Raw genomic sequence first — 26,820 nt, forward strand, 5'->3', positions numbered from 1 at the left:
TCTCCATCTCCAATGAAACAATTTATTACCAAAGCGTAAAGTTGCCAAGAGTAGCAGGAAGGGTCCCCACTGAGGGGGCTGGCTCACCCTTTACCACGGGTTCAGGGGTCTTCTCTGTCTACAACCCCAGTGGCTGGTGGGAGATGATGGCTGAAAGGACGGGACAGTCAAACGGAGGAGTTCACATTATCTGGAGCCTAAGTGCCGGGTTCCCTGATGCCAACCAAGATACTGAATGAGTGTTGCTTAAAGCAGCAGCAGGTATGCACATTCAAGGAATCTTTCTAGAAGCGTATCTATGATACTACAGCAGGCCTTGAGTCACATTTCTTGTTTTGTTTTTTTTCGACTTCAAACCTCAAGTCAAAAGTTCTGGAAGACAATAAAAATGGCTGTTAGTGTCCTATTCATTCAAGGAGCACCCATGAAGCCCCTACCGTGTGACAGGCACTTTCTAGAGACAGCTGATACTACCATGAACAAGAACCTTTGCTGGGTTTATGATTCGGAAGAGGGGGTAGAGACGCTACACATTGAACATGGACTTCCCTCCAGAAGGGGGCCGGGCATGTGGAAAACAGGTGATGTGATGAGAGGGGGTAGGAAGGTGCCTCCCTGGGGCAGTCAGGGAAGGCTCAGGTCTGAAAGTCAATAATGAGAAGGAACCAGTCATTCAAAGATGAAGGGGAAAAAACGTTCCAGACTGAGGGAATGGCAAGTGCAAAGGTCCTGAGGTGGCATCAAGCTTGGCCTGGTTTAGAATCTGAGGGGAGGAGGACAGTGCGGCTGGCACAGAGTGGATGGGTGGGGTGAAGGGAGGAGGGGAGGTCAGCCTCGCAGGTCAAGGCAAGGAGCTGCCGTAAAGCATGGTGGGATGATCTTCCAGTTACTCCAGGGTCATCAGGCTCTTTGAATAGCATCTCCTCATTAAGTTCCTAACTGTGGCACAAATCTGCCACTGAGTGGACTTACTCAGTTTCAGACCCAAAGAGGTCTGAAAGAGGTAGTTAGGTTGAGTTTTTTTTTTTTAAGATTTTATTTATTTATTGTCAGAGAGAGAGAGAGAGGGAGAGAGCGAGAGAGCGAGCACAAGCAAGGGGAGGGGCAGAGGGAGAGGGAGAAACAGGCTCCTTGCTGAGCAGGGGCCTCTGCACAGGGCTCAATCCCAGGACCCTGGGATCATGGCCTGAGCCAAAGGCAGAGCTTAACCAACTGAGCCACCCAGGCATCCATAAATAAAATCTTTAAAAATAAACTAAAATAAAATTTCCATTGCACCGGGTGGACAGGAAGGCGCTGCAGGACCGGGAAGCCCCGATATGAAGACTGGAGTCTGTGCATCTGGCCAGCGAGGGGCAGGTGGGGCTGCAGACATGAGCCAGACAGAGGTCACCCCACGCTCATGGAGCTCACCACCAGTAGGCGACTATGACAAGTGCCTGCGCTGCCCTTAGCCACCCCCAGGGAGATCCCGGGAGAAGGGAGGAGGCAGAGACCTGGAGGAGATGGACCAGGGAGGCTGGCAAGCGCCCGGAGGGACAGGGTGAGTGGATGAGGGGTGTGGGGCGGGGGGTGGAGGGGCAGGCGGTCTCCTGGACAGCTGTCTGCTGAGCTGGAGACAGGTGGCGGGCAAGCTGTGTGGGTGGAGAGGGTCACCCCTTCACTTTCGGAGAGTGTCTGTGGTGGCGGCCGGCTGTGGGTGGTGGAGTGTGGAGTGGTGTCCCCAGTCTCCACCCACTCGATGCCAGCAGCACCCTTTCCCCAGTTGTGACAACCAAAGGTGTCTCCAGACATCCCCTGGGGGCAGCATGGCCTCCATCTGAGAAGCCCTGACTTAGACAAACACTGAGCTCTGATTCCAGCCAGCCATGAAGACAGAAATCACAACTCCGTGGACGGACGAGGGCATCGGGGAAGCTTCGCTTCAGAACACGTCCATGCAATCTTGCCGAAATGAACTGGCGAGTGAACTTAGTTTAGGTAGTTTTGACCTCCCCCAAATTCCTGCACACCCTCCCAGGAGCTCAAGGGAGCGTAGATAGGTACACGGCTCCGACAGAGAGCAAGCCAGTTCTCTCTTTCAAAATAAGAAGCCCAGGGGCACCTGGGTGGCTCAGTTGGTTAAGCGACTGCCTTCAGCTCAGGTCATGAACTCAAGGTCCTGGGATCGAGTCCCGCATGGGGCTCCTTGCTCAGCGGGGAGCCTGCTTCTCCCTCTCTCTCTGCCCGCCGCTCCCCTGGCTTGTGCTCTCTCTTTCTCTGTCAAATAAATAAATAAAATCTTTAAAACAAAACAAAACAAAATAAGAAGCCCTTCCACAGACACATGGGGACAGACGAATGAGGCCCGTGCACACAGGTGTTCAAGGTAACGATGCTTGTAACACGAACACCCGGGAAACCAAGCAAATGCGCAGCCGCTGGTTATGAAGAGTATCCTTCCAACCCACGGGGAGAATGGTGCCACCACAAACAAGGTCGTGCCCTCCTGCGCGGACAGGGAAGAGCTGGGTGTGGAGCTGGGCACAGAGCCAGCGAGTTTTGTGGTTGGGGTGGGGGACAGAGGGTTGGGGAGCCAACCCCAAAGGAAAGCAGAGGCTACAGGTGGATGGATGAATGGATAGAGGGTTACAGAAACAGAGGGATGAAGAAAGAAAGATGGAGAGAACAGTGGCATCTTGATTCTATCTTCCTGGCCCTGAATCCAGTCATGCCTAAAGCTTCTCCCTTGGAAGTTTCTTGCTACAAGAGTCAATCAATCCCCCTTTTCCTTAAAGCCAATTTGAGTCAGCCTCAAGCTACTTGCCATTCTCGAGGGCTAGAAGGTTCAAGAACCCAATGGAAATATCCAGAATCTACCTGGGAAGTTGACCCTGGAGTAAATGGCGTCTGGGAAGCAGGGTTGAGGGCATGGGGGGGGGTGGGTTCAGACTCACGAACTCCTTGCACCGGAACCCACCTATGGAACCATCTGGAGGTCCACAGGGTCATAGGCTGACACCCGCAGGTCCTGCAGCAGGGCTTCTAGATTGTTCCTTAGCATGGTGTAGGGAGGTTTCTCGTCATACTCAAGGCTCATCACCACCTTCATGTACTCCTGCAGGGTCTCTGTAGTCAAGACACCCCCACCACGAGAGAGGCCTGAGTGGGACCCCTGCAAGCCAGAGCCTGGGGGGCTGTGCCCAGTCTCTGCCATGATGCCCATTTGCTCAGTGCTTCCTCTGTGCCTGGAACTGCCTCAGGCACTTAGATTAAAAAAAAAATTTTCTTTTTTAAACACCAAACATATGTACGATAGAGTGGTATCACCAGCACGAGTATACCCATCACCCAGTTTCAACAACTACCAGCTCACAGTCAATCTCGTTCATTGAAACCCCCGCCACTTCCTCCCTAAGCAAATCCCAGCTAATTATATCATGTTCCCTATAAACGTTTAGGGTGTTATCTCTAAAACAGGGGTTAGCAAGCTTTCACTGTGAAGTGCCAGAGGTGAACAGTTTTGGCTTTGTGTGTGTGTGTGTGTGTGTGTGTGTGTGTGTGTGTGTGTGTGTGTTTGTGTGTCTGTGTAGCACAGAAGCAGCCACAGATGACACGTAAGCTGGTGAGCACGGCTGTGAGTGAGGCAAGACAGGTCTGTTTATGGGCGCTGCAGGCTGATTTTAGACAAGTTTCATGTACCACGAAATGTTCTTTTTTTCCCTCAGCTACTGATTTTTTTAAAGATTTTATTTATTTGAGAGACAGAGAGAGAGAGTGCATAAGCAGGGGGAGCAGCAGAGGGAGAGGGAGTAGACTCCCCACTGAGTATGGCATCCCCCCCCAGGGCTGTGGCCCAGGACCCTGAGATCATGACCTGAGCCAAGTCAGAGGCTCAACAGACTGAGCCACCCAGGCGCCCCTTCCCTCACCTATTTCATAATGTAAAACAATTCTTAGTTCACTTGTTTCCAAAAATCATGCAGCAGGGCACCCAGCTGGCCAGTCGGTGAAGCGTCTGCCTTTGGCTCAGGTCATGATTCCAGGGTCCTGAGATCGAGCCCCGTGTTGGGCTCCCCGCTCAGCCGACAGTCTGCTTCTCCCTCTACCTCTGCTGCTCCCCCCTGCTCGTGCCCTTCCCCCTGCAATAAATAAGTAAAACCTTAAAAAAAAAAGTTTTGTAAAAACAAGGCTTCTGTAAGACAAGACCAGGAGTGCGTGTATTTGTCTGTGTTTGTTTCACACACAGAGGAAGCCCAGGCAGCAGATCGCGGAGGTTGAGCTCCTCCCATCTCTGCGCCATGTCCCTGTGCAACGTCTGCCGCTTCTCCATCACGAGGCGGAGCTACTTGGCCACCTGCTGAGTCTGGGTTGGCCTTGTGACTTGCTTGAATGGGGCAGAGTGATGTTCTGGGACTCCCCTGCTCTGTAGCTTCCCCCTGTGTCCTCTTGGAAAGCTGCTCTGACAGAGCTTTGAGAAGAAGCCCAGAGCTGAGGCCTCCCAGACCTGCCAGTGACAAGCCAGCACCAATCGCCAGATGGGAGAGAGGAGCGCCGAATGAGCCCACCCCAGTCGAGCCACCGGATGGCGGCATCAGCATGCATCCCCCTGCCCTGAGGGACCAGGAGAAGAATCTCCTGGCAGGCCATGGCCTGTATGGCTATCCCCAAGAAATGTTCATAGAGAAATGTAACATTGTGTGTGCGGTTGTGTACGTGCGTGTGTGTTGTTCTTGAGACACTTGTGAATTTTGCGGGAGAAGATTTCAGTTTTTCTAGAATGGGCACAGATGCATATGAAATTTGGAGAGGCAAGGCCAGGATGGACCCAAGCCACCTGTCCCCACCACGGCCCCCAAATGTTCCGTCCCCCTTCAGGACATACCTGAGGGACAGATCCAGCGACTGCAGTGTCCCACGAGGGTCTCCGGGTTGTCAAGAAACCTGACAGGACAGAGGTGTAGGCAAGAGGTCTTTTAGGGAAGGGAGAGCAAACTTTTACAGCAGAATGTCTAGCAGATGTACCGTAGACTCCTGTTGTTTGCGGTAGTTATGCCCTGTAGCTGGGGGCTGCCAACACCCAATCAGTGAATGCTTTTAGGGGAAAGAGCATCAGGTGCCTGCCAGGTTCTGGTTACAATGTTTTCACTGTGGCTTCAGCTGATCCCTACTTAACTTTGTCTTGTGTGTGTTTGTGTTTAAAGATACCTTGTTTACTATATTGTTGATTTCTTCACATCGCGCTCACAGCTGGCAGCACCCAAACTCGCGCCTGCAGGACGCCCACCTAACACAAGTATTTTCTCTGCAAGGCACATCCCAGCCTTCTTACACCTTCGGAACACTAGACAGCTCTTCAGCACCATGGGTGGGACCATTTTAAACGGCAAAATCGTCAACGAAAAGCACAAAAATCTGGAAAGTGTGGCATTAAATGGACCACATAAAGGACCGTTGTTTATAGGGCGAGATTCAAAATGAGAAGGCAGAGCATTGCCTTTTTTGACCTCAGCTGGGATTGTGTGCATTGGACAACTCAAAATTTTCTCTACTTTGTGTATGTCTGAGAATGATCTGGAAAGCACTGTGAGTACTGCTTCTGAGGCAGTGAACAGGGAAATTCACAAATACGGAACCTGTGAATCATGAGGACTATCTTCCTCTTTATAAATGCATGCACGTATTTGTACACACACACACACACGCGCGCGCGCGTGCACACACACACACACCCTCTTGTACCACTCAAGAAAAATAGAAATTCATCCGCTTCCTTTGCTCCATCCTCACAGTCCCAGCTCACTGTTTATCTTCTCTGGCCTGGACCACTGGCTTGGCTCCCCACTAGCCACACAGTGCTTGGGTGCTGTCCTTGTCTCCCCAAACCGCAGCCCAGAAGTCCCCAAGCTCCGCTCCACCCTGCTGCTCCACAACCCGCTCTGACCCATCCTCTCTGTCCAGTTCAGGCCTCATCCTCTCTCCCTGGACCTCAGTCTCCTCCCCAGCTTCCTGTGCACCCCCCACATGGCACTACAGACTTCTTATGCCCAGAACTGACTCTGCCCCTTCCTGCTCCCGGCCGTCAGGGGACTCCCCAGTGCCCTGGTGGAAAACCCCAAGCATGCAGGACTGCCAGTCCCTCTGGTTTTGTCTCTCTGACTTCCTCCTCTGATCTCATGCTCTGGCCACATCAAGCCCCTTCTGGTCCCCTAACTAGGTCAAGCATTACCCACGTCTCTCGGCCTTGGCAATACTGTTCCCTCTGCCCTGGACAGTCTTCCCCCATCTTGGCCCCCAGCAGGTGGCTGCTCTCCCTTCTGCACACTGCTCAAGGGCTGGTCTCCTGCAAGCCTCCCCCAACCCCTCCAGACAGAGAATGAAGATCCTTCCTGAATGCCTGGGCACTGTGGGCGTAGCCCATGGATGTCCTAAGGCAACTGCCAAAGACATGGGAAGGGCCAGGCAGGTCTGACCCTCATCCTTCCCGCAGCCTCAGGGTATGTGTGGCGAATGGCTGAGCGATGGCACCAAAGAGCTGTGCCCCTCACATGCCATAAATCATACAAGCAACTCTACCACTGGCTGTCGTGTCTGGGGGACCTCCCTGCCCAGCCTGCAGCCTTAAGACCAGGGACCAAATCCTACCAGCACCTGGGCTTTCCCAGAGGGGATTTGCACACCAGAAAGCCTTGGAGAATCAAAATGTCTCTCCTGTTTCTTTTATTCATTTATTCCATCATGAACTAGAAAGTGCAAAAAACGAATAAATGTTGAATGAATGGAAAAAGGCCATGCACACCAGGAAGACACCCTAGAGGACAAGTTAGGGTTCCAGAAAATGTGCATGTGGCAACGTCGCCCCCTCGTGGTGCTTTGTGTTACTGCTTCAGGTCTTGGGACTGAGGCCGGGTGGGGGTTCTATAATGAGCCCATGACCACCAGCACTATCCCCCTGTGCAGCGTCTTGATGTTTCTGACCTTCCCTCTTTGGCTGTGGTTGGGATCTGGGGCTCAGGGAATGAATTGTTAGTCACACTTAAGTCATCTATTTTAAAATTATTACTAGGACCTATCTTACTCTGCACTAATTCGGTGAGTGCAGAGCCTCTTAGGAAACCACATCCCACTCACTGATGATCTCCCATGAATCGGAAGGCGGCAGAGTTGTGAAGAGGGGGATGGGGCTGCTCTGAGGAGTTAGAGGAAGTAGTGGAAGGAGGATTCAACCCAGTGGAGCCTCCATGGGTGATTTCACTGATGACCAGTGGTGCCCTCAGCTGATTCCCATCTGGGTCTCCGGCATCTCCTGGCACAGGGACTGGCACATAGATGCCCTCGGGAAACAGGTTCTGGATGAATGCTTGGGTAAAGGCACCCAGTGACCTGAGGCCAGGCAACCTGCCTTCCTGCTGCTCCCATGATGCTCCTAGGGCTGCCTCCACCCTCATGGGCAGCGCCTGCTTCCTGCCCAGGCGTCTCCTTGCAGCCTGGGAACTCCCCAAGGCTGGGGCCGCACCTGCCTGACCCGTGGGTCCACACTGAAGCCCGGGCCTGTGAAAGAAGGCTCGCACGTGCTTTCCTTGTTCATTCATTCTGCAGCTATTTCGTGAGCACCCACCATGTGCCAAATGCTGTGCTGTGAGCAAGAGCGATGGGGAGAGACAATGCGGTCCCTGCCCGCACAGAAATCTGCCTGAAGGTGGCACCGTGGAGGGGTCTCTACCTGCTGTCCACTGTCACTTCTCCCCTTTAAGGGCAGAATCTCAAGGGTCAGCAGCCCCAGGCTGGAGACGTTTCCTAGCCCCCACTGTAGCTTGGGGTGGCCAAGTGACCAAGAGAAGCGTGTCATACCCAGTCCTGCCCTTCAAAAGAAACGAGAGCCGGTGGCAGCAGAGCTGCCCCACAGGAAGATATATGCACATTGAAGGGGTCGCGGCTCTGTTCCCAAGAGGGCAGTAAACATCTACCTCGTTTGAGCCACCGTGATTTGGGATCTCCTCGGAAGAGCAGCTCAGCTTTGTCCTTAACACAAGAGAAGCGCATGAAGGAGCTGTTCACAGGCTTTGGGAACATTTAATGCTTTAGCAGTTGGGCCGAACACTCCTACTGCCGCTGTTACCAATTCTGTGACTCGTTTTCACCTGGCTTCGTTTCGAAAATGGAGAGCTACTAGAAAACTAGAAAGGAAGTACAAGGATAAATTCCAAGAAAATAGGGCAATGGGCTCATGTTCTGGCAGGTTCTGAGGCAGAGGCTGCCTGTGGAAGGCTTGGAGCCCAGGAGCTCTCTCTCTGTCTCTCCCTCCTTTGCAGAGAGGTCAATCAGCGCCAAAGTGAGACATCCTCCTTGCCTCACTGCCCTTCTGGAGGCGACTCACCTGTCACCATTGCCATGAGACCTGCCCGGGCCATTAAATCTAAAGGAGCGGTGCGTGCTCCTACCCTGACAGTCCCCCTGGTGGGTACCCAGGGCTCTGACCCATATGGTCCCAACCAGTCTGGCCTGCGAAATGCTCTGTGTTCCACTCTTTGTCTCTTTACTGTCTGTCACCACCACTAGGATAGGAGATCCCAGACGGCAGGGATGTTTATCTCAGTTATTCCTGTATCCCCAGGGACTAGAGCAGAGTGTGGTACACAGAAGGTGCTCAATAAGTAACTGATGAGTGAAGGAAGGCTGCATCCGAGTGCCACCAATCCATCTGTGATAAGCTTCCCACATGGCTTCCAGGTGAGAGAGACTTCTCTGGAGTTGAATGGCCTGGCTGTGAGCCTAAGCACCTCTCCTTAGTAGCTGTGTGACCTGGGCTGATTTCCTACGCTCTCTGTGCCTCAGTCATAGGAGCATTTACCTCAGAGTTGTTCCGAGAATGACATAGGAAGCACTGGGCGCAGTGCCTGGCACAGACAAGCATATGATAAACGCTGGCCTCAACTAGGTCATTATGAGTAGGCCAGTGTGATGGGGGCAGGTCCCCTCCTCTGAGCCCCACAAGCAGGAAACCTGAAGCCCTCACCTGGGGAGTGATTGAGCAGAAATCTGAAGGGGGATGAGATTCAGGGCATAGTACCATTTGTGCCAATCAAATACACACCGAACAGCAACATCACTGATTTTTCAAGGATCCAGATACATCCAAACAAATTCAGGAGCACTATTTGGAGGCAGTGAACTAGCAACGTAGCTAAAGTTAGAAAATATAGCACTAAGTGAAAAGAAGCAAGAAACAGAATGAAATTTATAGCTCAGTACCATTTATGCAAATTAAATACACTCATCATAGATTGTTCAAGGTCACAGACATGTCTGTACAACTCATTGAAAAGCAGGAGTCAGAAGCAGTAAACTTGATGCATGTGTAATGATGCGGTTAAAGTCTAAGAACACGGTGCTGAGTGAAAAACGCCAGAAACAGATGAGATTTAGAGCAGAATAGTATTTATGCAGGTCAAACACACACAGTGCCGCCACCACCACACAGGTTAAGGATACAGATACACTTAAGCAAACGCATCAGTAGAACATATATTTAGTACGTTTGAGTGGGTGTCCGTGGTTGAGAGAAGATGGTGGGGGGTTATAAAAGGGAAAAAATAGAACAAGAGAGAGGCTCAGCATGAACCAGCAACACGGCACACAGATAACTGAGAAGCACATGGGACTCCATGCTGTTCCCTGGAGTTTCCCCTCTTCCCACCCGGCACACCTTCCCTGGATAATCCCATTTTCTCCCAGGGCCTCGGCTGACAACTCCTGAGATAGCAATGAGGTCTGAGTCTCTGTTTAGACTTCACTCCTGCACTTCAGACATGGATGGTCAATCATCTCCTAGATGGGCCTTCCTGGATGACTCCTAGGCAACTCTCACCCCGCCACCCAGGCTACAGCAGATTTTGAACCCCAACCTGTGTCCAACTTTGCACTGTCCTTGGTGCTGAAGTCCAAAGTGCCTGTGCGCACATCCCTCCCAGCCCTGCTGCCCGCTGTCCTTGGTACTGAATGTCTCTCCGCATTCCTCGCCTCCCCCCCCCCTGCTGTCCTTGGTGCTGAATGTCTAAAAGAGAACCAGCAGGATCTAGTGGTTTTACAACCAGACGGCAGAGAAAGGAAGTGTGGACATGGGTGGCCGGTGTTGCCACATGCTGAAGCAGGGCCCAGGCCTAACTGCTTGGGCTGCCCACTTGTCTGTGAAGGAATAAATGAGTCATGGTGTCCTGTGCACTGTATTTTCTGCAGGTCAGGCTCTGTGCTGAGTGCTGTGTACCTGACTCCCCTGAATCCTTCCACAGGCCCTGAGGTAGGTGCTAATAAGATCTCATCCCAGGGACAACACGAGGCTTGTGGAGGTTATTAGGCTGCCCACCCAACACACTGCAGTCATGGGGTCGCAGTCTAACCCCAGGCAGCATGACTCCAGAGCCCACACCTGTCTGCTGGAATGGATGCTACAGGACATGCCTGCGAACTGCAGAGGCCTTGGCTCTGTTGGACGCCGCCTCCCCCTCCTTTCTGTTCCCTGCTGGGTTCTGAGCTTCTGCCCCACCTTTGGGGGCTCCGGGCCAGTGCTGAGTTCTGCTGACCCCCAGACTCACTTCTGTTTCAGCTTCATGATAGCCTCGATGTTGGGAAGGCACTTTGTCCACGGCAGGAACCCGTACAGCCACTTCAACAAACAGTAGCCCAGGGTCTCAAGGTCACTGCGGCGGGAGGGCCCTGGGGAGGGAAGGCAAGAGGTGACAGCTCAGTCCGAATGCTCCACCCACTGACACATCCTCTTCCTTTCTCTCTCTGACTCAATGCACTCAACCACCCAAGCACATAGGATCTTGTCTGTTCCTTTACTTTTCATTTGCCTGCTCTTGTGCTCTTGTGAGTCTCTCAATTACTCTCATTCACTCTCTCAGCTGTCTCTACATCCTGCTTTCACTAGCTTACTCTTGCATATACTTGTCTGTCATTCATGCACTCATTCATTCAGTGGGACCTCAGAGCTGTGTACCAGGCCCCATCCCACGTTCTTAAATCCCAGGCAAAAGTTTGGTTGGCTCCCTGACCTTGACAGTCTAATGGAGACACAGTAAGGTGTGGGATTACCTGAGCTACAGGGGTGGCAGAACAGGGAATGAGGGAGCCCAGAAGGATGGGCACCCAACCCAGACTCAATAGAGGATAATGGAGACTGTGGAATTTTATTTTTTTATGCTTCTTAAACAGCATGATTTCAACAATTCATGTAAGCATATAACAAGCACTGAGAGTTGACTATGCCAGACCTTCTGCCCCTCGATGCTTCAGACACAGGCACCACCCCTCTCTTGGGGGAGCTCAGTCCAGTGGGAAGACACAGGTAGGCAAGTGGATGGCCATGACATCAAGGGATTTGGGAAAAAGAGCCTCAGACTTCCTCAAGGAATCTTCTCCTCAAAGTACTCTCTTCTTACTCTGTACACTTTTCTTGGGTAATCTCATTCCTCCCCCAGGGCTTCAGCTGACAGCTCCTGAGATACTGCTGGTATGTGGGTCTCTGTCCAGACTTACTCCTTTGCTCCAGACATGGATAGCTAGTTTTCTCCTTGACAGCCTCTCCTGAATGACTCTTGGGCAACCCAAAGAGTTCCAAGTCTAAACCAGTTCTTGAATCTGACCCCTGGACCTGTGGAACCGCCTTATGTTCAGCTGCTTGCTGTCCTTGGTGCTGAATGGCTACCCTACAACTCCCTAATGCAGGCTATCCATGGTTCTGAATCCCTGTTCTAGCTCCCTTAGCGTGATTCCTATGTCTGGCCACCTGCTGTCTGCGGCTATGAAAACCTAGAGCTGGGGTACCTGGGTGGCTCAGTCAGTTAAGTGTCCACCTTTGGCTCAGGTCATGATCCTGGAGTCTCAGGATCAAGCCCTGCACCGGGCTACCTGCTCAGTGGGGAGTCTGCTTCTCCTTCTGCCCCTCACCCTGCTCTTGTGCTCTCTCTCAATCTCAAATAAATAGATAAAATCTTTAAAAAAAAAAAAAAAAAGAAAGAGAAAGAAAACCTAGAGCTGCCCTTGTATGAGAAGCATGCCTCCATGGTCCTGAATACCTTCTCTGGACTCTTACCACATCCCCTGTGCAGGTCAAGGCTAATGAACTCGAGATCCCCCTCATGTGGGCTCCTGCTGCCTTCCACGTAGGCCACGTGTCTGCCGTCGGGGGCATAGCGGAAGGCAAAACCGTAGCCTGCCAGCATCACCTGTGTGGACATGGGGAGAAGCCATATCGTTTGGAGGTTAGGAGCTTGGAGTCTAGAGTCGGAGATTTCAATCATGGCTGCAATTTGAAACAACTGAATGCCAAGCAGTACAGAAGGGTGTGAAGTGAAAAGAACCCAAACCCACCACTCAGAAGTAACTGCTAATAATCATTTCTTTTCTTTTTTTAAGATTTTATTTATTTGACAGAGAGAGTGGGAGAGCACAAGCAGGGGGAACAGCAGAGGGAGAGGGAGAAGCAGGCTCCTCAATGAGCAGGGAGCCCAATGAGGGGCTTGATCCCAGGACCCTAGGATCATGATCTGATCCGAAGGCAGACGCTTAATTGACTGAGCCACCCAGGTGTCCCTATTTTATTTTTTTGAAGATTGGTTGATCGATTGATTTAGAGAGGGAGAGAGTGGGGAGGGGCAGAGGGAGAGAGAAACTTTAGCAGACTCCTCGCTGAGCTCACGACCCTGAGATCATGACCTGAGCCAAAACCAAGAGTCGGATGCTTAACCGACTGTGCCACCCAGGTGCCCCACCCCTGCACTTACTTACTTACTTTCTTTCTTTCATTTGTTCGTTCATTTATTTATTATTATGTTAGTCACCATACAGTATATCCCTAGTTTTTGATGTAAAGTTCCATGATTCATTACTTGCGTATAACACCTAGTGCACCATGCAATACATGCCCTCCTTAATACCCATCACCAGCCTATCCCATTCCCCCCCGCCAAAGCCCTCAGTTTGTTTCCCAGAGTCCACAGTCTCTCATGGTTCATTCCCCTTTCTGTTTACCCCCTTTCTTCTTCCCTTTCTTCTCCTACCGATCTTCCTACCTCTTATGTTCCATAAATGAGTGAGACCCCTGCACTTTAATAGTGGTTCTAGGCATTAAAATTTGGAACCAGACAGACCAAGTTCAGCCATGCCTGAAACCAATGAAGCTCTGAATTTTCCACTCAATGGGCCAATAATTTGCAATATCCCCTTAAACACTTTTTTTTTAAAGCCATGTTAAGTTGAGTTTCTGTCATTTGCAACTGAAAAAGTAATTAGAATTTACTTTAAAATGTTACTTAATCAGTACTCTACCCGGAGTGTATCCTTAAGGTTTCCCCACCTGACTATTACAATCAATGCTGTCAGAAACATTTTGTACATTTATCTTTGCACAGTCCTGTGAATATACAGATAGGACACATTCCTAAAAGAGGAACTGGTGGATCAAAAACACGTATGCATTTACAGTTTTGACTCCTGTATCCAAACGACCTTCCAGAACGGTTGGCCAATTCACACTTGCAACAGCATGTTTCCTTCCATTCTTATCAGCAAGAGATACCATTCTTTTAGCTTTTGTCCACCCCTAAAACAGGAAGTGTTAATTTTTCATTTCTATGATAACTGACATTGTTTAGGGAGGCTGAACATCTTTTCACGTATTTAACTAACCTGTGGATTTCTTTTTCTATGAACTGCTTTTCCTAACCTTTGTCCATTTTTTTACTAAGTTGCTTATCTCTTCTTATTTATTCAAAGGAGCCCTTTACATATGACGAATGGCAATTCTTTGTCTGCAGCAAGCACTGTGAGATACATGGAGGTTTTGAGGCAGATGAGATCCTGAGCCCAGAGAGCCCCTAGGGTGGAGGGGACCTGGCTATTACCTGGCTCAGGTCCTCTGGATTCACAAAGATGTTCTCAGCTGTCACATTTCCATGGACATACTCATTCTCATGGAGGAACTCCAGGGCATCCAGCTGGGGGAAGAAAGCAAGCCATCACCATGAGCAGCGTGACGAACACAAAGAGGCTCTGAGGCGAAGCCCGGTGAAGGAAACTCCACAGTAAAGCCTGGGGCCAGGAGGCACTACTTGTGATTGGAGGGGGGAAGGGTGTTTAAGACTGAGTAATTCTGAGTGAGGCATCAGGAAGCCCGCTCTGATGACATACCTATGCACATCTTCTCATTAGGTTTTTGAAAAATCAGCATTAAAGGTAATATTGGTTTTCCATCTATCTCTTTTACCTATTTCTCAGTTGACTGCAAACTCAGGAGGGGAAGATGTTGGCTCCTTATTGCCATGCCTCCCCCGCCCCCCAAACCAAAAAAGCAAAACCCAACACCCACATACATCAAAGACTTCCCATTTCTCAGAAGTATGTTTAGTTAAGCAATTTGTATTTCTTATCCCTCGCTGACTTCTCCACTGAGCTCTAGACTCATACACTGAACTGCCTGGGTGTTAGTTACAGCCTGACTATATCCCCAAGCCCACCTTGACCCCAAGGCTAACCTGTCCAGGAGATTCTGCTTGTTCTACAAACTCTCTGTCCCCACAGCCCATCTCCTCAGGCCTATCCTCTCATGCCAACCTCACCTGGCCTCCTTATCACACCCTCCAGTCCATCGCCATGTGCCCCATGGGGTCCTTCTGTACCCAGAGCTGACCCTGCCTTCCCTCTGTTCCCAACCCTCCCGTGGCTCCCCAGTGCCCTCAGGACAGAGTCCTCAGCTTGGTGTTCTATGTGACTGGTCACTATTGACCTCTTTGTGCCAACCCTACCTTACCCCCCCCCCCCCATGTCAGCACAGAGACCTTCAGGGCACACCTAGTAGGTCATTCCCTGGCCACTCCCAGCTCTCCAGCAATTTAAATTGGGTCCTCAGATCCTCCATCATAGTAGAGGGACATTTCTATTTAGAGTACTTTCACAGCTTGTGAAACTGCTGCTTTAATATCATCCTCTTCCACTAGACATAAAAACCATGTCTCTGTTACTCCCAGCCCCTGGGACAGTGTCTGACACCCAGAAGCGACCTGATAAATATTTTATGAAAGGATGGATGGACGAGGGAATATATCAATGAACAAATGCCTTATGCTCCCTCTCCCATATACACCTTTGCCTAAGCTGTACCCTTGGCCTAGAACATTCTCCCCATGTATCTCCTCCACTCCCACTACTCGGCCACTCGTGGCTTAGAAACAACCTCCACCAGGAAGCCCAACGGAGCCCATCATTTTGACGCTGGGGCCCCTTCCTACAACTCCCACATGGGAATGCTTATCACTCTGGTTCTAATGGCCTGTTCTGGTCAAGCGCTAGCCCGCAGTGTCCAGCAGAGGGAGGCATGGGCTGAATGTGTCAATGAACAAGCCAACTGATAATCTAGGATCCAGTGCACCATCCGCCGGATGGGAGCCAGCAGCTTCTAGGTACATACCAGCCGGCAGGCCATCTGGAACACGCACTTCACCGACATTACATGCCTTGGGCTGTCATCCAGGGCCGACTGAAGGCTCCTCCCCAGCATGGGAAACACCAAGAACCTGGAAGACAGAAGTATCCCAGGATGGGGGAGAGATGACCAGGGGAGGGGGCAGAATATAGACGACCGAGGCTGGACTCTGGCTGGGTGGCTATAAGGTCCCAGTCCTGGGCAAGATCAAGGGATCCTGATTGTTAGGGTCAAAGCTGGGGAGAAGGAAGCCACATACTGGCTCCAGGGTCCCGGGCACATGACACAGAGAGAAAGAAAGGGACCACCGGGGGGCGCCTGGGTGGTTCAGTAGTTAAGCGTCTGCCTTCCGCTGGGGTCATGATCCCAGGTCCTGGGATGGAGCCCCATGTCGGGCTCCCTGCTCAGGGGGGAGCCTGCTTCTCCCTCTCCCTGCTGTTCCCCCTACTTGTGCTCTCTCTGTCAAATAAATAAAATCCTTAAAAAAAAAGGGGGGGGGGGACCAGCAAGGTGGCCAGCAAGCGAAGTCACTCACCTGTACTTGTCCTGGTGAATGCCAAAACCGACGCAGGTGGGGATGGCCAGTAGGGGGATCGCGTTCAGCTTCTTCCACTTGTTCACTGTGGGAGACAGGGGAGCGAGACGTCAGAGCCACATCTCCCCCCCTCCCCGCCCCGTTCCGGGGCCCACGGCCCGTTCTCAGGGCAGAAGCAGAGAGTGCCTGAGCCCAGGCCAGACTGTCAGACCTCTGTGGGCGGGTGACAGTGGGGTGGGGGCAGGGGGCGCGTTGCTGGCCTCTGACTATAACCTGCATCTGCAGGGGACAGGGGTGAGCCCGGCTGAAAGCATACACAGATCTGGCGTGGAAGGGACAAGGAAAAAAGAGTGACCTCTGAATTCACATGTATCATTAGTAAGATCAGGGAATGTCTCAACTGTCGTGGCATCAACTAGAGGTCTGCCCATCTTCCGGGATCTCTGTTGGATGGTACAGAGCCAGTGGCGTGCTGATGAAAGTTTAACGACTGGCTGTCCAGGGAAAAATAGCCCTGACTGGTTGTATTTGCCAATTTTTGTGGCGTAAACACTTCCCACCACGGCCCATCTCAGGCCACGGATCTGAGATCACGGAATGTGGAGCTGGAAGAGACGCGGCACGCCATCATATGGTATTTTCACCAAGCAGATACAATGGATGCGAGCAAAGGATGATGAGGTCTGCGCTCCTGGCCTGTCGGCTGCTATGTACCTAGACGAACAATCAGGAAGTGATGAGTTTGGAGTATTTGAATATTTGTTATTGTTCTTAACATAATATATTTGATTGTAAGTTGATATAATTGATTTTAAATAGTGACCGTTTAGCAACTGCCTTGCGGTCCTGAAAACTGAACACCTGGCTCTCCAGAGCTGGCAGGGCCAGCCTCGGCACATGCTGTCTGTCCTCTGAGGCCTGAGGGCTGACGGGTGATGGGGCACATCTGGACCTGTAATGTCATCCCCACCTTTCCCACCCCTTCAGGGGGAAGCTAGCTGTTCTGACCAAGCTAGTAGCCCCAACTCTCTCCCCCTTTGCCCATCTCCCTGCAGAATACCTTGCAAAGGCTTGGCAGCCCGCTGGAAGAAGTTCTGCTCGTTGAACAAGCGCCCATCCTTGGCATCCTAGTCGGGAACGGCAGGGGGAGAAGGCTGTCACAGCGGAAGCTCTTAGACAAGGTCATTACTGGCGGTGCATCACCCCCGGTTAATGCCAGCAACCATCGCCATGACCCCCACATCAGAACCAAATTCCCTAGGGTGCTGCATGTGAACATGTGATCTCCTGCTGCCCAGATTCTTCTTCTTTTATGATAGGATCCATGAGTTTTCCTAGACATGTGGCCTTTGGCTAAAAATTACATTTCCCAGCCTCCCTTGCAGCGAGGAATGACTCTGTGACCAACTTCTGGCCTACAGAGATGTAAGCAGATGAGATGTGGGAGACTTTAAAAGGTTGTGCCCTCAAAGGGCTGGGCAGCCTCTCCCTTTCCTCTTCTGTTCCAGCTGGCTGGAATGCAGAGGAGATGGCAGGAGCTGGGGCAGCCATCTCAGCCCATGAAATGGAGGTTATACAGGACAGGTACAGCTGGCTTCTCAAGAGCATAGGATTAAAGAGAGCTAGGTTCAAATCTCAGCTCTGCCATTCATTCCTTCTTTTTACAAAGCACCTAGTACATTCTGAGTATTCCATTGGCATTGGAGATACAGCAGTGAACAAAGCAAATTGCACACTGGGTGCCCCTGGGCAAGTGATCAAGTCCGCATTGCCTCATCTGTTAAATGGGGGGAACAAAGTAACTACCTCCCAGGCTTGCCTGTGACACTCAGCCCAGGGCTGGGCATAGAAACGGCTCTCTCTCTCTCTCTCTTAATTATTAATTTATATTTTTTCAGAACAGGCTCTCAACAAGCAGGTGCTATCACTCATCTGTGAGCCTGGCTCCAGAGCCCACTCACACAGCCTCCATCTAGGGCCATGGGAGGGCACCGGGACTGGCTGCCCCGGTGTTTCAGGGGTGAGAAAATCTGAATAAATGAAGGGAAGAAAATAAAAGTCACCTGTAAGTCTGGCTCTCAGGGATAAGGATGAGGCTACTAACCAGGACCATACGCTTTTATTAGGCTCTTCCTCTATGCTGAGGGATGCGACTTGCCTGGCGGGTTGCTCTCACTTTCTTGGTTGGTTTTCCCATTTGGCTGCCCTCGAGTGCGTGTTTCCTGTGTCCTAAGGTTGTGTGTGATTTCATGACTCCTCTGTGCAGGGACCCTACCTGATTGCCTGTCTGACGGACCCCAACACCCAGCACAGTGATATAGAGTGGGTGCTCAAGAAATACATGCTATGAGACAGACAGGCAAGTGGGTCACAACAGTGTGGGTGTTAGCGGCTCCCTCGCACAGATGAGGAAACTTGGACCCAGGAGGGCACCTTCCCAGACTGCACAGCTAGACAGCACCCAAACCAGGGTGCGGGGTGGACCTTGCTGCAGCTTCCGGAGCCCCCTGTGATAAAGAACCTGAGGCTGGAGGGAGATGTGCCTGGCCCAAGGTCCCAATGCCCCCTGCAGGCCAAGGGTGAGCCCTCCTGCCTGCACCAGCCCTCAGAGGGGCCTGGAGGTTGGTGGTGTCCTAGCCCAGGCCCTCCCCTCTTGGCACCGCCCCTGGGGATACTCACAAGTTTAAGTGAGAACGTTTGTTTCTGACTTGACTTGCAGGCGAAGGAGGAGAGAGCCTCAGCTGCGGGTGAACAAAACGAGCCAAGTTATCATCTACAGGGAAGGCGAGAGTCATGGTCCCCAAACTTCCCAGGAATGAGCAGCACTTCTGCTTCTCTGGTTCCATCAGGTTCAAGTGCATTCTTGGCTTTCAAGACCCCTTCCTTCCTATTTTCAAAGAGGTTCTTTTTTTTTTTCTTTGTTAATACTCAGCTACACACAAAGGGTTATCGATGAGAAGCCCAACTGCTCACCTTGGAAAGGCTTGCTTGCAAGGCTGGCCCTTGGCTAGTGTCTGGTAACCTGGGTTTGAGGAGGGTTCCAGCATTCTTGAATAACAAGAGGGGCCCCCAGTGCCCAAACTATCATGCTGAACAGCTGCTTTCCTTCTGGGAGTCTAGAATTTTGGTACGTTCCAGGCAGAGTGCGTCTCTGTGACCAGCTCCCAGTAAAAACCCTGGGTTCTGAGTCTCTCGGGACTGTCCCTGGTAGATGACATTTCACACATACTGTCACACCTCTTTGTGCATCCTGTGTGACCCCACGGGGAGAGGACTCTCGGAAGCCGGTGCTGGTCTCCCCCAGACTTCATGTGTCTCCCCCCACCCCCATTGCCTGTGCTCTGTGTCCTTTTGCTGTAATGAATCATGGCATGAGAACAGCTACGTGCTGAGGCTTGTGGGTGGGTCCTCTTTGTGAATAACTGAGCCTGGGGGGTGGTCCTGGGGACCCCCAACACACCAGCCATTTGCAATTGTCTACACATATGGGCAAGTACCATATTACGGATACGGATCCCCTGTGAGGAAGAACTTGTTGCCCCAGGCCCACCCCAGTCCTACCCAACCCGGGGAGTGCTGTCACAGGTAGCCTTCAGCCCCTCAGGGGTCCCCTCAGCTGCAATCCCGGGGCGGCCCATATCCAACAGGTTTTCAAGGGGGATGTAAAGGCCCAGCTGTGTTGGCCAGACACAGAACCATGCTGAAAGACCACTTTTGCTCCAGAGTCCCCACAGGGCCAGCTGAGGCTATGGCTGGGCCACACCCACCACCCACCTCCTTCTTCCCCTCTTCCTCGTAAACACCTTGCATGTTTGTCCCATTCTGTTCAGTTACAAACCCCGTGCCAAGTGTGGGCTTTACACGCATGTTTCCCTTTAAAGTCTACTATGATGTTATTATTACTGCTGTTGCGGTCATCGTTAGCGCCACCTGCTGGAAGAGATGATTGTGGAGGGAATGCTCAATGTGTGGCAGCTCTTAAAATATCATTATTAGCACAAGGGCCACAGGCAGTAAGGGCAGAGCTGGCTCCGCCTCGCTCCTCCAGAGCCCATGAACTGAAACACTGCAGTCCATACCCGCGGCTTTCCTACCCCTTAATCATCCAGGTTGGTGTTGTCTAAGATGCTGAGCTGAGGGACAGGGAGGTGAAAGTTACCCAGAAGCCATCCTTGCTCTCAAGAAGCTCCAGCTGGAGCAGGGTGGGAGCCCAGGGTTTACAGATTCAGGGCCAAGGGTGACCCGAGCCGAGCCAATAAGAGGAAAATGTGTGAAGGGCTCAGATCTAAGGGTATAGAGGGGGTCCTTTCCAGCTACGAGAGGGGGCTTGGGGAGATCGTCAACAGGTGTCTGGAGCTGACAGTAGCACCTCTCATGCATACTAACCCAGCTCACAGAGCTCCCACACGGGCAGATGACAGGTACATGCCTGACGTGCTGAAACAGGCAGGAAGTGCTAGCAATTTAAATACGATCTCCTGGGGCGCCTGGGTGGCACAGCGGTTGCGTGTCTGCCTTCGGCTCAGGGCGTGATCCCGGCATTGTGGGATAGAGCCCCACATCAGGCTCCTCCGCTATGAGCCTGCTTCTTCCTCTCCCACTCCCCCTGTGTTCCCTCTCTTGCTGGCTGTCTCTATCTCTGTTGAATAAATAAATAAAATCTTTAAAATAAATAAATAAATAAATACGATCTCCTGCACGACTCTGCAGATTACGAAGGGCTTCTCTGCCAATAGCCCGGGGAGCCAGCTGGGCAATTCCCATTATAGAGGGGAGCCAACAGAGGCCCAGGAGGGGCAACGGACTTGGCCAATGGCTCCTGCAGAGCCTGGCTATCAACCCAGGGCTCCAGACTCTAGGACTTAGGGAGACCCCTGTCTGATACAGACCTGATACATGGAAAATCCCTATGTGCTCCCAATGCCGACAAGGGACAAGGGCGTAGCAGGTGAGCAGGTGGAAACCTCCAACTGTCAGAAGACGAGCGATGTTGAACCTGGAGCCTCTGGGATCCATCATGACCAGAACAGCGATAGGAAGCACTTGTACGGTGCTTGCTGCTTTCCGGTGCATTGCTCCGCCCATGTAACTTTCCCAACGACGACCCTTCAAGGTCAGTACTATTACCATCCCATTCTGCAGATGAGGAAACTGAGGCACAAGGTCATGATATCGCTTGAACCTGAATGAGGTCAGACAATTAGCTGCCAGCAGAGGCAGGAGATCTTTGCCTGTGCCCTGCCTTCGTCTGGCACGCCCATCTCTGCCCCAACCTCTTTGTCGTGGGCCCAGTTTGAAAGGTGCTTAATAAAATCAATAAAATCATAGCACTGGGGCGCCTGGGTGGCTCGGTTGGCAGAGCGTCTGACTCTTGGTTTCAGCTCAGGTCGGGATCTTGGGGTCGTGGAGTCGAGCCCCGCTTTGGGCTCCACGTTCAGTGGGGAGTCTGCTTGAAATTCCCTCTCTCCCACTCCGTCTGCTCCTCCCCCACTCATGCACGTGCTCTCTCTCTAAAATAAATAAATAAATCTAAAAAAAAAAATCATAGTGCTTCCACCTGACGGTTAAGCTGGAGTGTCCCCACAGCTGGAGGCATGTTTGGGATGGCCTGACTCTGTGGGTCTCAGTTGCTCCCAGTGGGCATCCAGCAGTGTCCGGAGACAGTTTTGGTCGTCATGATGGGGGGAGGGGAAGGGTGCTACTGGCATCCAGTGGTCTCTCTAGTGGCGTCTAGTGGTTCTCCCAAATTGTTCCAGGGAGACAGGGAGGATGATGTCATAACTCAGGAGCTGACAAGAAAAAGAGTGCCCACTCACAGGGCTGTATGAATAAGGGAGTAAGATGAGCTGATTGGTGGGATGAACTGAGGACGGGGCACACAGTGGGCCAGGAGTGTCAGTGGCTGTAAAAAAAAAAAAAAAAAAAAAGCAATTCTGGGGGCACCTGGGTGGCTCAGTCTGTTAAGCATCTGCCTTCAGCTCAGGTCATGATCCCAGGGTCCTGGGATCGAGTCCCGCATCGGGCTCCCTGCTCAGCAGGGAGTCTGCTTCTCCCTCTGCCTGCCACTCCCCTTGCTTGTGCTCTCTCTCTCAAATAAATAAATAAAAGCTTTTTTTTAAAACATCCCAATTCTGGCTGCTGTTGTTATTTTACTGTTTTTAACTACAGGACATAAAACTGCACCACTTCTTGACTGGTGCAAACTGGCGGAGGAGAAAGGCGAGGTGCCCGGGGAGTGACGTGGCCCCGGGACACATGAAAAGGCACTCCACAGCCCTTACCAGTCCTGCTCCCCGCCCCGACAGTGGCCCATGCCCAGGTGGCACTTCCAAATTAAAGATTTCCGATCAAAATCCAGGTTTCTGGCTTTTCCTGCGAACTTGGAAGATCTCTGGAGCCAGATCTCTGGCTATTATTAACATCTCTGGGATTCATGTCCCTCCTCTAGGACATGGGGACAGTGACAGTGCGGGCGTCCATCGTGAGTTAGGCAGTACAAAGCAAACACACATCCCTGTGAAAATGTGTCCCTATGAAAACGTGTTCATGGCAGCACCAGTCATCACGGCCCAAAGCGGAAATAATCCACGCGTCCACCAACTGGTAAATGGAGAAACCAAACATGATAGACACACACTGAAGAGTATTACTCAGCCACAATGCGGAATGAAGTTTCGACACATGCTATGGTGGGGACGGACCTTGAAAACAACGTGCTGGGGGAAAGAAGACAGACGCAAAACCTGAACCATCCACAACAGAGAAACCCAGAGTGGAAGAGAGCAGATTAGCGGTTGCCTGAGGCTGGGAAGAGGGGGATGGGGAGCGAGTGCTTTGGTACAGGGCTTCCTTTGGGGGTGATGGGAATGTTCTAGAACGAGATACAGGTGACGGCTGCACAGCACCATGAACGGACTATAACCCACTGAACCGCAGACTTTAAAATCGTCCATTTCATGTTATGTGAATTTTATCTCAATTGAAAAATGACAAAACCTCTCACAAAGCGCTTAGAACATGGTGTGGCCTTGATTAAGCACTCGACAAACCTTAGGTTGGTTAATACTTATACTTCCAGCACAGTTCTCTTTTTCTTCATTGTAACAAGGTGTCTGACTCCATTTTTTTAATGTTTGACAACTCCAGCCTCGAAGCCAGGTCCTGCCTTTTCCTCTCCGGCCCCCCATGTGGACAGGCTGATAAGCAAGTCTGGGGTGGGGGGGGCTCCCTCCTTTGCTGCAGGTGGGAAATGCAAATCATGGGAGGCCCTGGCCCCCGAGTGGGAACCCTCAACCCAGCCCCACCCCTTAATCAAATAAAAACCCAGACAGGGCGCCTTTCCTTCCTCTCCTCAGGGGGGTTCAGACCTGCTTTCCTCCAGAAACCTTAATTATGCAAGTAATTAGTCCTTCATATCCTCCACCACCACTCTCAACATTCAAACCAAATTTTGGGGGTAGGGGGCTCCATGCCACCTCTGCAGGATAGAACACCCATCATCATCCTTATCATTCAGCCACCCTGGGCCTGCACTCCCCCATGATGAACGTGGAGGTGGGGCGTGCCTCTTTACACAGGGCATGTGCTTTCCAGTTGGCCACAGTCCCTACCATTCCCAACTGCTCACTCTCGGATTCCTGCACACATTTGCTCTACCTGCCCAGCCCCGTAGGTGAGTAGCTCTGCTGTCCCAAGTCTAAGAGAAAGCTGTCCAGACGCAGGTCCACAGCTGGGAGATGGCTTCTATTTCCATTTTCAGAAAGGGGTTCCCCTCCCCTTGCCCTGGCTCGAAGACACCCCGGCCCAGCCCCGCACCTGCCCACCTGCAGACAGCGTACCTTCATAGAGAATGCCCTGGTCGTCCCTGGTCTGGAGGGGTCCCAGCTTCCAGTGCCGCCCACTCTTGTCTCTCATCAGCGTCCCTATGGGCAGAGCCTCAAGCGAGGTAGTCACCCGGCTCCGCTTCAGTGTCTGTGGGCTTCTCTTTGTCGCCTGTGGGCTTCTCTTGGTTGCCTGAGGGCTTCTTTTGGTCACCTGTGGGCTTCTCTTGGTCACCTGAGGGCTTCTCTTGGTTGCCTGCGGGCTTCGCCTGGTCGCCTGCGGGCTGCTTTTGGGGGTTGGGGGTCTGCTCCAGGACCCTGTAGGAGAATGGTCAGAATAAAGAAAAAGCAGCAGCTGGGAGAGAAAAGTTGGATGGGTAATAGGACAACGCTTGTCATACTGTTCATTTATTCATTTGCTCATTCAACACACGCTTCCTGGGACCTCTCATGAGTCAGGTCCTTGTGTGATAAAGCTGGAAATCCAGACGTGACTCAGACCTGGGTCCTTCCCTTGGGAGCCCCTAATTTGGTGGGTAAGTCTGACCTGGACACAGCTGGTCAGAACTGAGTCTGGAACAGGGCAGTAAAGAGGAATATGAGAAAGAGACTGATAAGGCCTAGAGAAGTCAAGAGAGGCTCCCTGGAGGAGGGGACATTTGAGTTGGGTCTTGTGGGATGTGGAGAAGTTTACCAAGGGGAAAAAAGACATTCTAGACATTCAACCAAAGACACCCTGAAACAGGCCCTGGCCTTGTGCTGAGTATAAGGAAGGTTCAGAAATTTGTTAGAGACCCTGCCCTTTAGGGGCTCCCAGGCTGGCAAGAGTATGGGATGGCACGGTGAGGAGAGAGACGTGGACTCAAGAAAGCATATTACCTACTCCATTCCTCCCATCCACCATCCACCTAAGGCACAGAATAGTGCAGAAGGGCCTGGACGATAACAAGGGATGGAGGGGAGGCACTGAGAGCTGTGACTTTAGATCTAAAGGCCCCCTGGGAAGGAGATGGGTACACAGTCCTCAAGACTCCCATGCTCGCTGTCTGGCACCAGGCCTACGAAGATGAGCTTACCTGGTTCCCGCCCACGCAGGACTCTCAGTCCAGCAACTGAGGCAGAAAGGATGAGGGTCCAGGCAGGGTAGGGGACACCTGAGCAGGGGAACAAAGCCCCAAACTCTGTCCGATGACCTGCCTTTTCCCCACTGAGTCAGGCCAGATTGACCCCAACTCTCACCTTTGGATCTCATGGTATCTTCAGACCCAGAACTGTCACCATCCAACCAAAGGGAGGATGAGGGGGAGGTGACAGAGCCAGACCACTTCACTTTCTTGGAAGGGATCTCAGGACTGGTGTTGCTCTGTCTCCTTGAGCCTGGAGGAAGGGAGATCGGATGCAGACTGGGATTACAAAGGCGTTTTCCAGGAACCCTTAAACCAGGAACCCTGAGGGCACATTCGACCACTCTCTTCCCTCCGATCCCCGGAGCCAAGCCTTGCTTCTCCTGTCACCTAAATATCTAAGCAAACTGACCCTTCATTTATTTTCCTCCTTGGGTCTTGGTGTCTTTTGTGTGTCTATTGCTTTGTCGTTCTGCTCTCTTCTAGGCAATTTCTTCAAACCTATCTTCCAATTCACTAATGCTCCCTTCAGCTGTGTCTGGTCAGCAGTTAAACCATCCAGCAAGTTTCTGGTTGCCACGATGATGTTTGTTTTGATCATTGTAGCTTTGATTTGGTTCCTTTTCAGTTCTCACTAATTCCTGCTTTTTCACTATATTTTGAATTTCTTCTTTTATTTCTTTAAATATGTTAAGTGTGTTTCAGATTATTCTCATCCATAAATTCTGAGGTCTCTGGTCATTGTGGGTGTGATTCTGTAATTTGTTGTTTGTGCTGACACTGGCCTTTCCCTGTTTTTTTTTTTTTTTTTTAAGATTTTATTTATTCATTTGAGAGAGAGTGAGCAAGCAAGAGAGGACAAGTGGCAGCGGGCAAGGGAGAAGCAGGTTTTCCACTAAGCAGAGAGCAGAGAGCCCATGTGGGGCTTGATCCCAGGACCCTGGGATCATGACCTGCTGAAGGCACATGCCCAACCAACTGAGCCACTCAGGTGTCCTTCCTGGTGTCTTTTGATTGACTGGGAGCTCCTGGTCCTGAGGGAATTCTCTAAGGCAGAGGCAGAGGGAGAGAATCTTAAGCAGGCTCCACACCCAGCACAGAGCCCAATGCGATCTGGGGCTCAGTCTCAGACCCTGAGATCATGACCTGAACTGAAATCAAGAGTCGGATGTTTAACTGACTGAGCCACCCAAGCACCCCTCTAAGGTCTGTCTTTAAAGGGTGTTCCCCGAGAGAAGTTCTGCCTCTGTTGGGGAGGGGCACCCACACCTCATTGCTCTTACACTAACTTTCCCGCTTAGGTTTTTCTGGGGGCTCCACAGACCAGTACAAATTCTGGCCCCAAACTGGTGAGGATGTGAGTTCTTGTTTAGGAATTCTCAGAGAGGACACTGTTTCATCTTTCACCCACAACCAAGGCTGAGACAGACAAATGTCTTCACCAACTTTCTCCGTGGAACTTTTTTTTTTTTTGTTCTAGTTTACCCACCGAGGAGTCCCGGACTTTAAGTTTTCCAGTCTCACCTCTTGCACTGCTCAGGCCCTAAGCTTTGTCTCTTATACTCCATTAAAACCCAGGCTTAAAACCACCAGGGCCCAGCAAACAGCCCAGAACCACGACCATCCACAGCACATGCTCAGCCCCGTGGGTCTGTGTTTTCTTATTGTTTCTCAGTTCCTTGGAATTCACTCACTGAGTGATAGGGCCCATTCAGCCCTGCTTTTCAAAATAGACATTTTTGATATCTTATCCAGTATTTTGTGGTGTGCTGAACCATAAGGGGCTTTTGCTGATCATTTAGTCTGCCATATTACTAAAAACAGAAGTCTTTCAGTTGCCACTAACTTAACTAGCATGGCTGGTTCCTGGACTGCTGGAAT

General features: G+C 51.4%; 1 protein-coding gene across 4 annotated transcripts in view; it reads right to left on the minus strand.

The window, feature by feature from the left end:
• The window catches only part of VRK3 (VRK serine/threonine kinase 3), a 32,927-nt gene continuing 6,107 nt past the window's right edge, over positions 1-26,820 (minus strand). For 3 of the 4 annotated variants that reach the window (XM_045772205.2, XM_045772203.2, XM_045772206.2), the window contains exons 4-15: positions 25,055-25,192; positions 23,834-24,133; positions 18,675-18,736; positions 17,056-17,122; positions 15,996-16,080; positions 15,446-15,551; positions 13,884-13,976; positions 12,074-12,206; positions 10,572-10,692; positions 4,865-4,923; positions 2,960-3,108; positions 1-372 (exon numbers count right to left, since the gene is read on the minus strand). In XM_045772205.2, coding sequence (XP_045628161.2) covers positions 2,960-3,108; positions 4,865-4,923; positions 10,572-10,692; positions 12,074-12,206; positions 13,884-13,976; positions 15,446-15,551; positions 15,996-16,080; positions 17,056-17,122; positions 18,675-18,736; positions 23,834-24,133; positions 25,055-25,192 — 1,313 coding nt within the window. In that variant the 3' untranslated portion in view covers positions 1-372. The remainder of the gene's footprint in view (positions 373-2,959; positions 3,109-4,864; positions 4,924-10,571; positions 10,693-12,073; positions 12,207-13,883; positions 13,977-15,445; positions 15,552-15,995; positions 16,081-17,055; positions 17,123-18,674; positions 18,737-23,833; positions 24,134-25,054; positions 25,193-26,820) is intronic. The other variant, XM_045772207.2, reaches the window with a different exon arrangement.

The sequence above is a fragment of the Ursus americanus genome, chromosome 21 (genome assembly GCF_024610735.1).
Source record: "Ursus americanus isolate L20-20 chromosome 21, mUrsAme1.1.p, whole genome shotgun sequence".
NCBI lineage: Eukaryota > Metazoa > Chordata > Mammalia > Carnivora > Ursidae > Ursus > Ursus americanus.